We start from the raw sequence: 15,048 nt of genomic DNA, 5'->3' as shown, positions 1-15,048 counted from the left end.
AAAGACCACATGGACAGCCTATGGAAAATATTATTTCTGCACAAAGTCTTTTTCCTTCACACAACCACTAAGTCAGATTTTTCACTGAGGATTTTTCACTATTAAGTGTGCTTATTAAATAACAGTTGAAACTGGGAGGGAAGATCCAGGTTAAAACCCAAACCCTTTCTACTCTCCAGTCAGGTTAGCCAAGCTATTTTCATTCCTATTTTGCCAGCACTCTCCACACAGATTTCAATCTCTTCACCTTGCCTAAGGTTTCCCAGCAGATATTCCAGCAGATCCTAAAATGATGCTGAACACCTGGGGGATCCCTTGCACATTTGTATGTCTAGGACTGCTACCGAGTGTTCTTACAGTGCTGTTCAGGCACAATGTGACAGGAATCCTGCTGTTCACACCTGTACCTAATGCTGTAGCTGATGACCTCTCCTTAAGCCCCACATCCATAAAAAAAGCTTTGGCTTATCTTGCCAGCACAAGTTTACTTCCACAAGAAGCCATGGCACTTAACACAAACAACCCTGATCTTTCATTCCAAAATCTCCTTCAACACACAAACACATAAGCCACAGTTGCCAACACTGAAGAACACATGCTTAGACAAAGAAAACATCTCTAAAATACTAAACTAAGGAAAAAAAATCTCTTATAGGCCAAAAGTGTGTGTTGCAAAAGCACAAGTTTAAAAAGACTCTTTAATAAGCCTACTCAGGGTAATTTTTTTAAATTAATATTTTACAACTAGTAATAAAAAGCTGGCATCACATTTCAATTCTACCAATTGAGATCCATAAAAAGAAAAGCAAGTGCCATTTCTCTAATATGATTTTTCTAAGCCTGCAACAGGAATAACTACACAGAAACAACTGCATGGATCTGTTACAGCTGGTGGCACAGGAGGAAAAGGCTATTAAACCCATACATCTGGGAGTATAAGAGAACACATGCACCTGAGGGACTGACAGCTGGGCAACTGTAATATGGATGTTGGCAGCAAAAACTGGACTGAAATGCATAGGGTGAGTGAGGCTCATTTTCTTATCGCACTACTTATATAAACACTTCACAACTCAAAGCATTTTGCCAATTACCCAGAGGAATCATTTCAACTGCAAGTGAAGCTGTGGTGCTATTTCTAGAATGGAATTTAGAAACATGTTAACATCACATAAGGAAAAAAAAAAAAGAAAAAAGAAAAAAAAAATCAAACAGCTTTAAAGCAGAAGAGCACCATAGGGGTTTTCAAGCAGCCTGGAAGAGCTGTGGAAATCTTACTGCCTAGAAGAGTACTGAGGATTTCTCTTCCACAGCTCATCTGAAATACTGGCACATCATCTGTGAAACTATACAGCTCTTCAGAGAGCAGCATGCAAAAATCCAGATATAAAAAAGAAACCCAACCCAAAATATACATATAACAGGTTTTTGGAAAATTCTCAGTCAGGCATTAACAAAAACTGACAGACTATTCAACTTTCAAGAAAGTCATATGAGTCAGGAATCTCCCTCAAGAGAACTCTAAATACATAGCTTAAAGGCAACCATAATGGTTTAATATTCACGTATTTCTTCCATTTTGTCACAGGACAGAAACTGCTCTAAGACAGATGTAAAAATTAAGACCACTTTCTTCCGTCACACAGTCTTGAAAAAAAATACATTTCCTTTTTGAAAGTTGCACCATAGATGACACATTACCAAAAGATAAAACATCAGAGCCACTTCAGCAAACTTTCTCAATGTAGCCAAGGAGTCCAACAATTCTTGCTGGAAGACTTAAAACATAGCACCTGACTGATAAAAATATTTTTATGCCCATGTGCTCTTTTAATATACAGTTGAGATCAATCTTTAAGTTTCAGTTATGTAATAACAGCTAAATCTGAACTTCCAGTTACTTCACCAGAAGAAAGCAATTCAGCTATTCTGTCCCACTTCCCCAATAAACAAGGATACAGGACAGACAGCCCATAAAGTTTCTTTAAAAAGCTAAACATAAACCCTATTGATAGATCCGTACGATATTAACTCTTTTTTTTGTTCAAGTTAAATTTCCTCAATTATTGTACTGAAAAGCTTCAATGATTACTAAAGAACTTCAAATTAAACACAGCTACTCCTCTGTGTAAAGAGTTCAAGAAAATGTCTTTGTTCTGTATCACAGTTTACACACCTCTGCAAGAACCACACTGCCTCAGCATTTACCCGACTGCCAAGAGCTTTGGCGGCCAAAAGGGAGAATGAGAATGGGCAGGTACAAAATCAACCCCAAACTGAGTCATAATGTGATATTATTGGCAAAATATATAGTTTGTGATGGTTTGGTGGAGACTTCACCCTTCTCCTAAAACAACAGGCTTAAGAGACTAATTCTGTTCAATAATACAATTGTATACCTGAATTACCACTTCTACCAAGATTTCCAAAGCTTGTGTATGTATAGGAGTGTTAAATTTCAATGAGTAACATTAACTACTTTCCCCTTCCCTGCTCTTCTTAAGTGGACTGTATACAAGTTAAGCAGGAGTTGCTTTTTCCATTGTTACTGTGTTCATTTAAAAGTTTAAGATGCAATTGATTTACGGGTTTGGATTTTTCTAAATTTCAGTCTACACACAAGTCTACTCTGCCAGTTACCAACTTGGCTACAGCTTTAATTTATCCTTTTTTTATTATGACTCTTCAGTAGTTAGACAAGAAGAGGTTTGTCTCCAAAAGCATAACAGCCCCATTCCACTGCAAACCAGGCTCAGGAGGCTGAGGGCAGTGACAGAACCCACGCTGGGAAAGATGAGACAAGACCTTCAGGTGCTCCACTAAGAGGAAAGATCAGCCTCTATATGACATTTTGTATTATCCGAAAATATTACAAAATACTACAGAAATAGATCTGCTGACTTATTTAGGACACCGTGACCTACTTTAAAAGGTAAATCCCCAAGTATTCCCATTGACATTGCTTAGGTTTTGGGGATGGGTTTTTTGTGGGTGTTTTTTCACTCTTCAAGAAAAATATGACTATGCTACTCAGCAATCAGTAGTCAGACAAACCCCAAGACTCTTAAATACTAGTTCACACACTGCATATATAACATTTTCCTGTAAAAACCTATGTTGTCATACGACAGTTTTTCTTGCTGAGAAAACTTGGCAATAAGGGGATTTTCAGAATTAATCTGAACAGAGTGCACAAACTGATACCCCTCCACAATCCCTGATACAACTATAGCAACTCTCAAAAAAATGTTCTTGTTAAAGCTTTTTCCTGAGTAGCAATTACAAATAGTACCAGATGGTGTATCATTTTGAATGACACACACATGTAGTGACCAGGATACAACTACCAGTATTTTACATTAAATCCAAGTTATATTTTTGTCCATAATTTACTTAAATTGGGAAGTACTTGCACTGTATCTTGGAAAACATATATTGTGTTGATTTTTCCAGAGATGACAGTATTTAGTATTTACCTGCTCACATTAAATAAAAGCAAGTCTTGTGTAGAAGTGAAAAATTAAGAAGTGCCACTCAAAGGGTTGCAGAGGTTTGAAAAGCAGTGCCTGGATATGCTCAGTGAAGACTGGAGCATATTCATTGGAATTTTTTTTAACCCCTTTACAGACATATTTGAGGTACCATATTTCACATGTTTTTTTCCCTACCCCACCAAAGCATTCCTGTATTTCAGACACTAGTCACAAGAAGAAGATTTTTGTTTGTCTTAGACCAAAGTCTGAGCAAGTAAATTACACCAGAACATGGAACTCATCACAGAAGGGGACCTTCAGGAGAGACTGTGACAGCTCTAAACAGGTTTAGATCAAAAGACATTCAGAGGAACTTGTTAGTCAAAAAGCAATCTCAGTTTATGTTATTCTCAGGAATTTTTCCACGTTCCCATTTTCTTGTTTTTGGGGGTGACTTTTGGTAGATGACATTATTTTAAGGATATTTTCAAACAACACATTACCTCTTTTAAGATTCAAAAGCTTTCAAACTATTGAGCAAACTGTCACCACTTTCTGGCTTCCTGTTATGTTGCCATTTCTGGACTCAAGGGTTACCTCATTAACTTGTTCTACCACAGGCACAACACAAGACAAGATAAAACAAGGTAATGCAAAAAGGTGTCTTTAAAAAAGAAATTGTCAGTTACCCAGTTTTAAAGCTTTTAATTTCAACACAGTAGCTGCAATATTCACTACTGTAGCTGGATCCCACCCATTCAGATCAGTAACAAATGAAATATATATTTGGTTATTTTTAACTGTTTGATCCACATCGAATGGTCTCGCACAAGCCTGTATGAACAGACGAGCGTCACAGTGTCACACAGCCGAACTACCCTCAAACCATATAAAACCTACAGTGTTTCTTCAGAGAGCCTCAACAGCAGACTCCCTTTAGTACCTTCAACTTGCACGAGGGCTGCAAAACTACCTGCCAGCCTTTGAAGAAACGGGCAAAAGCCTTTACGCCTTTATCCCTCTCTCTAATGGAAACACACACTTATTTCACTTTTACTAGCTGGGGAACAGGTGTGCTGCGCAACGAGCAAGGTTTGAAGCATTCACTGCCCTTCTGAGCAAACAGCAACTGCGATTGATATCCCGTTATTAAAACCTGAAGCGAAGCGATACCACTGATACTGTTGTAGACTTCAAGGGTAACTTTCTGCACCTTTTTGTTACACAGAAGGGAGTTTTAGCATATTAAAGTATATCAGCGGCAACATACTCTTATCGAGGAGAAATCCACTGGTCCACCTACGCCCTTCCCTTCACTCCTAATCTTTTTACCTCCTTTCACGAGCCGCAAGACAAAACGCTGTGATATTTCGGGAAACGACAGAAATATTTAACCGGCTGCAGTCCAGCGGATGCACAGAAGGACAGAACAGTGCTAAAAAAAATGCATTCTGGCTCACAGCAGTAAATCCACCTTTTCCCCAGGTGCCGGATTAACAAGCACCACTGTAGCCACAGCACACGAGCTAAGAAGCCCTCACCGGGAAGAGCTCGTGAGGTTGGAATATTTTTGCTTCCCGGGCGCCACAGGGCGTTACAAACCTCACTCCCTCCACGTGGAAAATAAGTTCTGGAGCTCACGGTACTCAGGTCCACCCAGATTTACACGACACCCCCCCCCAAGTGCGAGCGGCCGGCTCTGGCCTCCCGCCCGCCCGCAGCCCCAGGGCAGCAAAGCCGCCCCGGAGCTCCGACCCCGGCCCCGCCGCCGGGTCCTACTCACAGTCCAGGTGCTTCTTCTTGGGGCCCATCACCTCGTGGGTCGTCGCCTTGCACACAGCCTTGGCCACGGCCGAGCCGGTCACGCTGTGCTGCGCCGCCGTGATGCGGTCGGTGATCGACTGCCCCGACATCATCGCCGCGGCCCTGCCGGCGGCTCCCCCGCGGTCCCCCCGCAAGGCCGGGGCGGCGGCTCCCCCGCAAGGCCGGGGGCGAGCGCAGCCTCCCGGGGGAAGGGCGCCGGCGGCTCCCTCCGGCGGGAGCGCTCGCCGGGCTCCGCCTCAGCGGCTCCTCTCGGCCGCGCCGACAGGGGCTCTTCCCGCTGCTCCGCGCTGCGGCGGTGGCGATCCCCTGGTTCCCGGCGGCGGTGCTCCCCCGGCTCCCGGCGGCGGTGCTCCCCCGGCTCCCGGCGCCGCTCGGCGCTGCCGCTGCTCCTCCCGCGGGTGCGCCCCGGCTTTCCCTTTCACATTTGCGCTCACAGACAAAATGGCGGCGGCCGCGGCGTCAGGTGACCGCGCGCCCGCCCCGCTCCCGCCCCGCCGCCCCTGAGCGGGGCCGGAGCCCGGCGGGAATGGGGCTGGAGAGGGGCCGGAGGGGGCAGGAGAGGGGCAGGATCCGGCGGGAGTGGGGCCAGAGCCCGACCGGAACGGGACCGCCCCTCCCGCCGGGCCTCAGGTGTCCCGCGGGCGGCGGGGACCAGCCCCCCCCGCCCCAGGTATAGCTCGGGTGCTCCGTGACCCGCCTCCCCCAGAATCACGGAAAAGGCCTCTGAGATCGTCGAGTCCGACCTATGACCGAACACCACCGTGTCAACCGGACCATGACACTGAGTGCCACGTCCAGTCTTTCCTTACATGCCTCCAGGGACGGTGACTCCACTACCTCCCTGGGCAGCCCATTCCAATGTCCAATCACCCTTCCCGTGAAGGAATTCCTCCTAATGCCCAGCCTAAACTTCCACTGGCACAGCTTGAGACTATGTCCTCTTGGCCTGTCATTGGTTGCCAACCCTCCTGGCAACAACCTCCTGTCGGAGTTGCGTGACAGCTCTTTGTTCTCTGTGTGGGTGTGACATTATAAATAAAATCTGCCCGGTCGTCACGGCGTGTCCAGCAGTGAGAGAAGCACCAGCGCAAAGCCTGGGGTTGGGCTGTCGAGGGGTGGCAGAGAGAATGATCGAACGGGGCTTGAGATCAGATTTTCATCACAGACTTATAGAACGGCCTGGGTTGGAAGGGACCTTGGAGACCACCTAGTTCCACCCCCCTGCCATGGGCAGGCACACCCTCTGGTAGACCAGGTTCTACTAGATTTTGGTGGGATGAGTGTTCCCAGAAGCATCAGTCTGCAGGGAGGCAGAAGTCTGGAAGGACCCCATGAAGGGAAACTCCCTCGCAGGTTGAGGAGAAAGAATAAAAGCTCCTCAGAAAACTTTTGCAGACTTTGATTGCAGAAGGGACATTTGGGAAAAAAGAGCCCAACCTCCTCTGCTGAGCCTGTTTCATGGGACTAGAGAATCATTTAGATTGGAAAAGACCCCTAAGCTCATAGAGTCCAACCATCGACCTGGCACTGCTAAGCCCAGCCATGTCTCCAAGCGCCACATCTACATCTCATCTTTTAAATCCCTCCAGGGATGGTGACTCCACCACTGCCCTGTGGAGCCTGGTCGTGGGCTTGACAACCCTTTTGGTGAAGAATTTTTTTCTTGATATGCAATCTAAACCTCCCGTGGCACAACTTGAGGCCGTTTCTTCTTGTGCTATCACTTTTTACTTGGGAGAAGAGACTGACCCCCAGCCTGCTACCGAACTGTAGCCGAACCACTGGTGGGTTCTCAACACCTTTGTAGCTACTGATATCCAGCACAGCCCTATGGGGGCTGCCATGGGGAAAACTAAATCCATCCCAGCCAAACCCTATACAGTGAGGAAAAAATTGAGCATCACTACTACTCAGTCAGAACACTCTTCCCAGGCCATTCCTCGGAAGAGTATTTTTTTAACTTCTGCATTTATAGTACATTAATGTAAGTGTGAACACTCATACAAATAAAAGATGGAACACAGCAATAGTTATTTTAGGTTACAACTTTGAAGTAAAACCACAAAAAGTAAGACTAGTAAGGAGGCTGTTGAATACGAGTGTAATAAACAAGAATCTAGCAGCTTCTGACAGTCAAGTCATATTTTAGGGTACTGATTAAAGCTCTATTGCTTACATTATCCCTAAAGTGAGATGCTCCACAAATATGTGGGCTAGACACACACCCAACCATCTGCTATTGCAATACACGTATAAAAGCAGTAAAGCAGGAAACGTTCCCTAGGTGTACTATGGGCACCTTTTCTCCTTTCGCAGTATATAGGGGTTTTGTTTGGGCAGGACCAGGAGGTTTAGCCAGTCTGGTGTTAACCAGCCAAGTGGCTTCTGCTAAATTTATATCCCACTTCTTCCATGCCCCACTGTCCAACACTGTCAACATAGTCTTTAACAGTCCATCACATCTCTCAGTCTTTCAGTATGATTATGGGTGATAGGGGATGTGATATACCCACTCAATGATGTGTTTCTTAGCCCAGGAGTTCATGAGATTATTTTGGAAATGAGTCTCATTGTCAGATTCAATTCTTTCTGGGGTACCATGTCACCACAAAATGTGCCTGTCAAGGCCTAGGATGGTGTTTCAGGGTTTACATGGCTTACAGGGTGCATTTCTATGAGGGCAGTTTTGGGGAAAATTAACTCCATTCCAGTCTGCCCCGATACCAAAGACAAGCAGGGTCTCTTTCAATACCGTTGAAAAGCATGATGACACTGAACAAGTATTAGTGGTCCTATGAACTGGGGTGGGTAATGTTGTGAATGAAGGATTTCTATAGCCCTAAGGGCATAAATGCATTAAAACATGGTCACTGCTATTAAAATATTGAACATTTCCTGTGCTGGAAAAAGTTACAAACTCTTTAGTCTGGCTGGCAGCAGGCAGTTTCCAGCTGCCTTATTTTTGTTTTAAGGCTTGTAGTTTCTGGGAAATAAAGATCTTGAATCTTCAAAGCCTGAGGAAACATCAAAACAGTAAGAAAAGAAGAGATGGAAAGATTAAATACACATTACATATGTCTACATCTCTTAGGGCCTGTCTAAACAGGGAAGCTGTTTTGCAATAAAGGAGAGTATGAGCTGAAGCACAGTGGCTATTCTGTGCTACCTCCTCCCCCAGTAGCGACTCACTTATTTTATTCCATATTAGAAAGCCTAAATTTCACATAAAATGGGTTGAGTTTTTCCCATTACCATGACTCTGTCCTTACTTGATGTGGTAGTCAGGTCCAAATATGAGTTCAAATGTCCCTCTTCAGTCAGCACATTGACTTGCTCTGGGCTCAAGCCATCCTGTGCACAGCATGGATGACTGCAGGTAGAATCACAGAATCATTTAGGTTGGAAAGACCTTTAAGATCATTAAGTCCTACCACTAAGCCAGCACTGCCAAGTTCACCACTAAACCATGTCCCTAAGTGCCACTCTACATATCTTCTAAATACCTTAAGGGATAGTGACTTCACCACTGCCCTGGGCAGCATGTTCCAATGCTTGACAACCCTTTTGGTGAAGAATTTTTTCCTGATATCCAGTCTAAATCTTGCCTCAACTTGAGGCTATTTCCTCTTGTCCTGTCCCTTGTTACTTAGTAGGAGAGACTGCCCTTCAGTCTAATGGAACAAGTCTTGCTCTTGGCCACTTTCCTGCACCTATGTTTTAGTTCCTTTTTGTAAAGATGAAAGCTGGAAATTATATGTGCAGTTTACCTCTCATTCATTTTGCTGCCCTCTGTTTACTGTAGGGCAGGTAATGAGGGAATTGCAGTCCAGGCATGGATGCACATAAATAGTGCTTGGGGGGTAGTGTTAGTGGAGGGAACGGATGTTTCTGGGCTTCTGCCATGACTGAATGACACAGATGGTTTTCCAGGGAAATGAGTATTTTAGTAATGAGTAGTGAATATGCTTCGGGCTGACTGCACCTACAGCCCTGGGAATGCAAACAGTTCAGCAGCAGGTTTGTCAATAAATACCATCTGCTCAACAGCACTGAGTCCAAAATATTGCAGAACCTACCTTACTGGTGGCTATCTCAACTGATAGAATTGAGATAAAAATCTTTGCTTTTTTTTTTGTAAATACTGTGTGATCTAAAATTATAAAACTAAATTTAATCAGACTTGTTCAATCCCAGTTTAAACTCAGGAGAGTTCAACTCTTGTCATTAGCATTTTTCCTAGTGGCCAGTGAGACATCTGAATGGAAGGGCGAGCTGTAAGCAAAGCTGCTTCACTCACAGTTCAGACCACTGAGGTGTCTGAGGAACACCTTGATTCCACAGTAGCCTGCAAGGAAAGGAAACACAACTCTCAAGCAACTGTGGCAGTGGAAGAGACAGAGTTCCTGGAGGCTACAATGTGGGCTCAATGCTGATTATCTGACCCAGCACTCCAGTCTCCAATGTGTGAATCCCTGCCCCAGCCTTTCTCCCTGCAGGGGCACCGAGAGTCCCTTCTGCTTGGCTCCCTGTTTTCCACGTGTCTTGCCAAAGCGGAGCGGATTGGGGATCTTTATTGCTGTCAGGTGTGGTTGAAATTGGCTACTGGATGTGGTGGTTTCTGGGAGAGAAACAAGTCATCAGCATCATCTAAAAAGCCAGAGTGAGTTTCAGTGTTAGTTAACTAATTCTTATCTGAACAGAGACAAGAGAGAAAAAAGCTCCACATATTGTTGAACAACTTGGATTTATGGGCACCATATTCTGACAATTTCCTTTAAAGATCTTTATTGTCTCTGAGGTGTAAGATGTTGATAAGAAGTTGAGCTTCAGAACTGGGTCTCTCTGTAGCTGAATTCATCCGAACCTTGCATAGCTGCAAAATATGAGAACATGAGCCCCTTCCTCCAGGACCTCAACTCAATAGGTGCTGTATTGTGATCAGGTTTGCTTCAGGGCTGGTTTTGGAGCCCATAAAATGCAAAAATTGGACACAATCCCTGTGGCATTTAAGCCCCTTTTCCAAGAGCCCTGCAGACATGAAATTTGTGCTTAACAGCGTAGGACTGCTAAAAGCCACATGCTGGTTTTCTCCTCTCCTGTCACACGGGGTAGGTCACACTTCCTCTGCCCCTTCCTTCCATCCAGCCCCCACCGAGGAGCAGTGGCCTGGGCAGGGCTTGGCACCGGGACCCCTCCCTCCAGCTCTCAGCCATCTCCAACTTCTGCCTCTCAAACCTCACTGCTGGTGAAGTTTGAACTTTTGAATTGCTGACTTTGCATAGAGAAGGGAGAAAAGAAAGAGGACAAGAAAGAAGAGGAAGGAAAAACTAATCTGGAGTTACGCCACAATTACAAAAGTGCTGGGAGGCAGAAAGGCAGGAGTCCTGTGGCTCCCACTGCAGCAGCTGGCTGCCATTCCTGCCCCTAGGCTCATTGTGTTCCCTGCAGGTGTATGGCTGTCAATAACAACATATTTGAGAAGATTTCTGCTTTATTTCTAAAGTTTCTGTTTGGTGAAGAAGCTGTTCTGGTTCTTACTGAGCATTCAGCCAAGGGTCATGGAAGTCCCCTTTCTCTGACTTCTCTACTTGACATTACAATTCAGTATTGTTTTTTAAAGAGAAAGAAAAATAAATACTACAATATGATGTAATTGGTGTAATATAATTACTTCGACCTGTCCTAGTTTGGTCTGTTACTTTCTAAGTAGGTTTATGAGAAGGGTTTTTAAAAGCAGGAGCTGAGTGAGGGATCTCGTAAAAATTCAGGATCCAAAGTTTAGTCTTGGAAGACTAGTCTTGGTTTAGGGGGGGAGGGTTCTGTTCTGGTTTTGAGACTGTCCCAGGATAAGCCTTGTTTATTTTACAGAATCCTGTATGTGTATGAGCAGTTTTGATATGGACAGTCACTGCTGTTTGTTAGCAAACACCTAATGAAATATGATTGTCACCTGAGGAAAGGGCATTGCTAGCCCTGCTCCAAACATTTCAGAGGGTTTCGGTTGACAGCAGACCAATGTATTCATCCATTGTTTCCATCACCTTGGAATTCATTTCAGGGGCCTTTCTGTGAGACTAACATGTCAGAATGCTAAGACAAAGTGTGATGCAGGTGCTGCAGCTGTGTGCCTGAGACTGTAACCAGTGATGTTTTGGAAACACCAGATGTTGCTGCTTGGAGGACCCTAGATCAGGAACAGGAGAGGCATTCCCTGCTCTAACACTGGTCATTTTAACCTCAGGCTCAATAAACACTGGAGAAGCAAGAAAGCTAAAATCATCAGCCTAATGAAATTATACAAATTGTGGACCAAACTGGACCTGCAATGTTTCTATCCCTGCCAAGGAAAAGGAGCATACCTGACTTGGGGAAGAAGGATTTGGGGGGACTAGGGGATGCTGATGGGGCTGCACCATGGAAACTGAAGAAGGAGACAGCACAGCCTCCAAAAAAATATAACACTGCCAATAGAAAACAATCTTGTATTAAAATCAATTTAAAGCATTCCTGGAAATTGTGGCCCGATGGGCATTAGTTTCATACCAAATAAATAAATGGGAACAAGAAATGACAGTAAACATGGGACATGTGGCTAAGCAGAAATAAATAGGGACAAAGGCATGGATGTTTATAAAGGAAAACCTTCCATCTCAAAACATAAAATTCCTTGAGCGTGTCAGTGAAATGGAAGATAAGGGCAAACCAGCACATACATTTTATCTGGAAAAAAAAGGCACGGACAAAGGAGTTAAGGCACTTGTGAGTGCCCTCAAGGCATCTTTCCGTTTTACTAAGTGTTCACAAACCTCTGAAGAGCTAATCCTGACAGGGAGAAATAGAATTAGATGCAAACAGTAGAGTTTCAAGTGTTTTGAAACTGAAATGCTTATTCGTATTACCTGTCCTTGCTGATGGAACAAGCACCAAATCAATGCCGTTGTAACACAGTGGTTTCAAAATCATCCAGGAGGTGGATTTTTTATTTAGGAATAAATTCTTTTATACAAATTAAAATAAACCAAATCAAGATAATCGAATTTAGCATGTAGCACAAGCACTAAGAATTTAACCAAAACTGGGGCATTTATAGAGATAGCTGAGAACCTCCAGAGACAGATGAGGGGCTGGTCAGAGTGGGGGAAGCAGCCTGAGCTGGTGCTGCAGCAGGTACTGTTGGGTGGGATGGGGTAAGATGTCTCCCACCATACAAAACCTGCCTTTCCCACTTGTCCTTTTGTCTGTTGTTGTAGGGAAATACTGGATGTAACAAGCAGTCCCATGCGCCACAGAACCAATATATAAACTAGTAAATAATTTTCTGTGGGTTTGTGCCTGGGGACTGACTGCATTCTCCAAGGCTGCAGCACAACTCTGCTGCTTAAAAGACATCAGAGAAGCCACACATTGCGAATGTTCCAACCACAGGAAAAGCTTTAACAGGAGTTCACGCTTTATTAAACACCAGCAAATCCACATGAGAGAGAAATCTCGACTAAAGAGTAGATTTTCTGGTGTCTAATAAGCCTCCGACTCCCATTAAAGTCCTTTCCCAGGGTTTAATTCATTCTCTTGCCTCTTTTTTTTCCTCAGCTTGATTACCTGCTCTCACAAAATTTGCAAGACCTTAATATTTTCCAGACATTCACTGCTTTGAGAGTAAGGTGGGCAGTGGGCTCTAGGATTACTGGGGAGGGGTTGGATGGAGTGTGATCTTACAGGAAAACATGTTGAAAACAAGATCCCATCAGCCTGGCAGGGACAGGAGAAGCTGCCGTGCTGACCATGCAGATGACAGAGCTGAACATGGTATTTTTAGAAAGTCAGCCAAGCAGACAGTGCCATGTCCCTTTCTGCACTCTTCCCTCCTTTTTACACAAGCCATCATCATCCCAGAGGTGACAACGGGTGTACAAAATATCCACTGTAAAATAACTGGTTCTCCAACTACACCATCATGTCTATTCAACATCATCCCTTTTCCCATGTCTCACCATCCCTATGCCCTTAAATGGCACAGCACAACTGCAATCCTGTTATTGCAAGGGTTTCCCTTCTATGTATAAAATTAATTAGCAAAAATGGAAAGAGAATAATGGTAATAAATCCCCACTTCTGACAGCTTTTTTCTCTGCTGAATGCAAGTGTAGGATTTAATATGCAAGTACACATACTTTGTTAGTGATGGATGAGGCTTCCATTCCTCACACAGCAGTGGGGTTGGTGTTACAGGGTGATGCAGTTGGAGGCACTGGAGGGAACTGGGCTCTGCAGTGTCATGAAAAAGGGGTCTTTGTCTGCACTGCAGCTGTCCCTGTGTCCAGCAGAAGATGTGTTAGAGAAGATGATGGTGGTTCCTGTGTCCCCTCTTGCATCCTTGGGAAAGCCACAGTGTCCCTGCAAGGGGCGAGCAGCAAAGAAGCCCACTCAAGACCAGCCAGCATGAGCATGGCCATGACAGGGCTACCTGTGAACTGAGCTCGTGAAGGAAAAGGCATCACTTTCTCCTCTGGGAGAAGCTGAGAAGGCCATGGGGCTGTGGGAGGGCTGCAGAGGCTGCCAGGTAGCTGGAGTGCCATCAGCTGAGCCCACCTTCAGAGCAGTGCCTCCTCCACCAGACCAGGGTGGGTGCAGAGTTGGTGTCCAATGGGCAGCAGGTTGTGGGTTTGGACTGGGGGCAACCGACTAACCCCAGACCGAGATTAGCTGTGAGGGGCACTGTGTTCCCCTCCATAGATGGGTGTCACTGTGTCTGGTACCTGGGAACACCACCCTCCTCGGGGTGTGTGGGGAACTGTCCAGCAACTGCAGAAGCCCCTGTGTCACAGGGTGAAAACAACTGCATTAACATGGACAGCTGTCTGCCTGCCTGAGAAGGTAAAAATAACGAGAACGGGGACTGTAAAGCTTCTTGCATGCAAAACTGATAGTGCTGGGAAGCAGAGTCATGGAGCAGATGGCTGTGGTGTGGCTTGGGGCCCTTCCACCTTAAAGTGTCTGGGTGTTGCCAGGTTCCCACCCTGTGGCTGGAGCATCCAAGCTCAGAGCAGCCCCGTGCCTGGGCACGGCTAGATACTGCTGGTTATCTCCCTGTGACACGGAGCCCAAGGCATTGGAGGGGAGATATTTATACCAAGGCATTTCCAGCTCATTCAGTGCTCACACCTCTGTCTTGCTGTGTCCCAGAACTCTGCAACAGCAGAACTGGCTGGTGGTGAGGAGCTGCAGAGTCGGTGTCACCAGCCCCAACCCAGTGCAGCAGCAGTGCCTGGTATGTTGGTACCCGCTTCTGGCAAACCAAAACCCATGGTCAATATTGCAATAAATCCCACAGGCAACATGTCTGCCACCAGGCAGCCCTGCATGGGAGGAGATGACAGGGAAAATGGGCATTTTCCTCTCCCCTTCCCAGCCTATTGGCTCAGTCAGCACAGCGAGCTGCTGGGGTGGGCACAGACTCCCAGGGTTTGGTGTGCTCAGGCACAGCAGGGTAGGCACTGGGCAGCCAGGCAGACACAGAAATGAGAACTCTGGTATTCCTGCAGGAATGGTGCAGCTCCAGGCCAGCTCCCACATGCCTCTGTGTCCCAGTGTGAGAGATAGATGTCTTCTGCTTCTTGAGAATATATACATATATGAGTCCTCAAGCTATGAGTATATGCATTATAGAGATAAAAATCTTTTATACAGGTAGAGGTGTCTTTGTTTTTCAGTTCCAGTACATACTATTTCACTGGCAGCTCCTCAGGGCTGG

The 15,048-nt window shown here is 45.3% G+C and overlaps 1 protein-coding gene across 5 annotated transcripts in view; it reads right to left on the bottom strand.

Annotated features, from left to right (window-relative positions):
* Nucleotides 1-5,712, bottom strand: part of LOC113948121 (prefoldin subunit 3) — a 41,047-nt gene extending 35,335 nt beyond the window's left edge. For 4 of the 5 annotated variants that reach the window (XM_027645465.1, XM_027645461.1, XM_027645460.1 and 1 more), the window contains exon 1: nt 5,257-5,712. In XM_027645465.1, the coding sequence (XP_027501266.1) occupies nt 5,257-5,389 (133 nt within the window). In that variant the 5' untranslated portion in view covers nt 5,390-5,712. The remainder of the gene's footprint in view (nt 1-5,256) is intronic. The other variant, XM_027645464.1, reaches the window with a different exon arrangement.
* Between the last annotated feature and the right edge of the window lie 9,336 nt (nt 5,713-15,048).

The sequence above is a fragment of the Corapipo altera genome, unplaced genomic scaffold, assembly GCF_003945725.1.
Source record: "Corapipo altera isolate COAL_440 unplaced genomic scaffold, ASM394572v1 65, whole genome shotgun sequence".
Classification (NCBI taxonomy): domain Eukaryota; kingdom Metazoa; phylum Chordata; class Aves; order Passeriformes; family Pipridae; genus Corapipo; species Corapipo altera.
The sequence above is the reverse complement of the archived record's forward strand: the minus strand, read 5'-3'. Positions and strand labels throughout refer to the sequence as shown.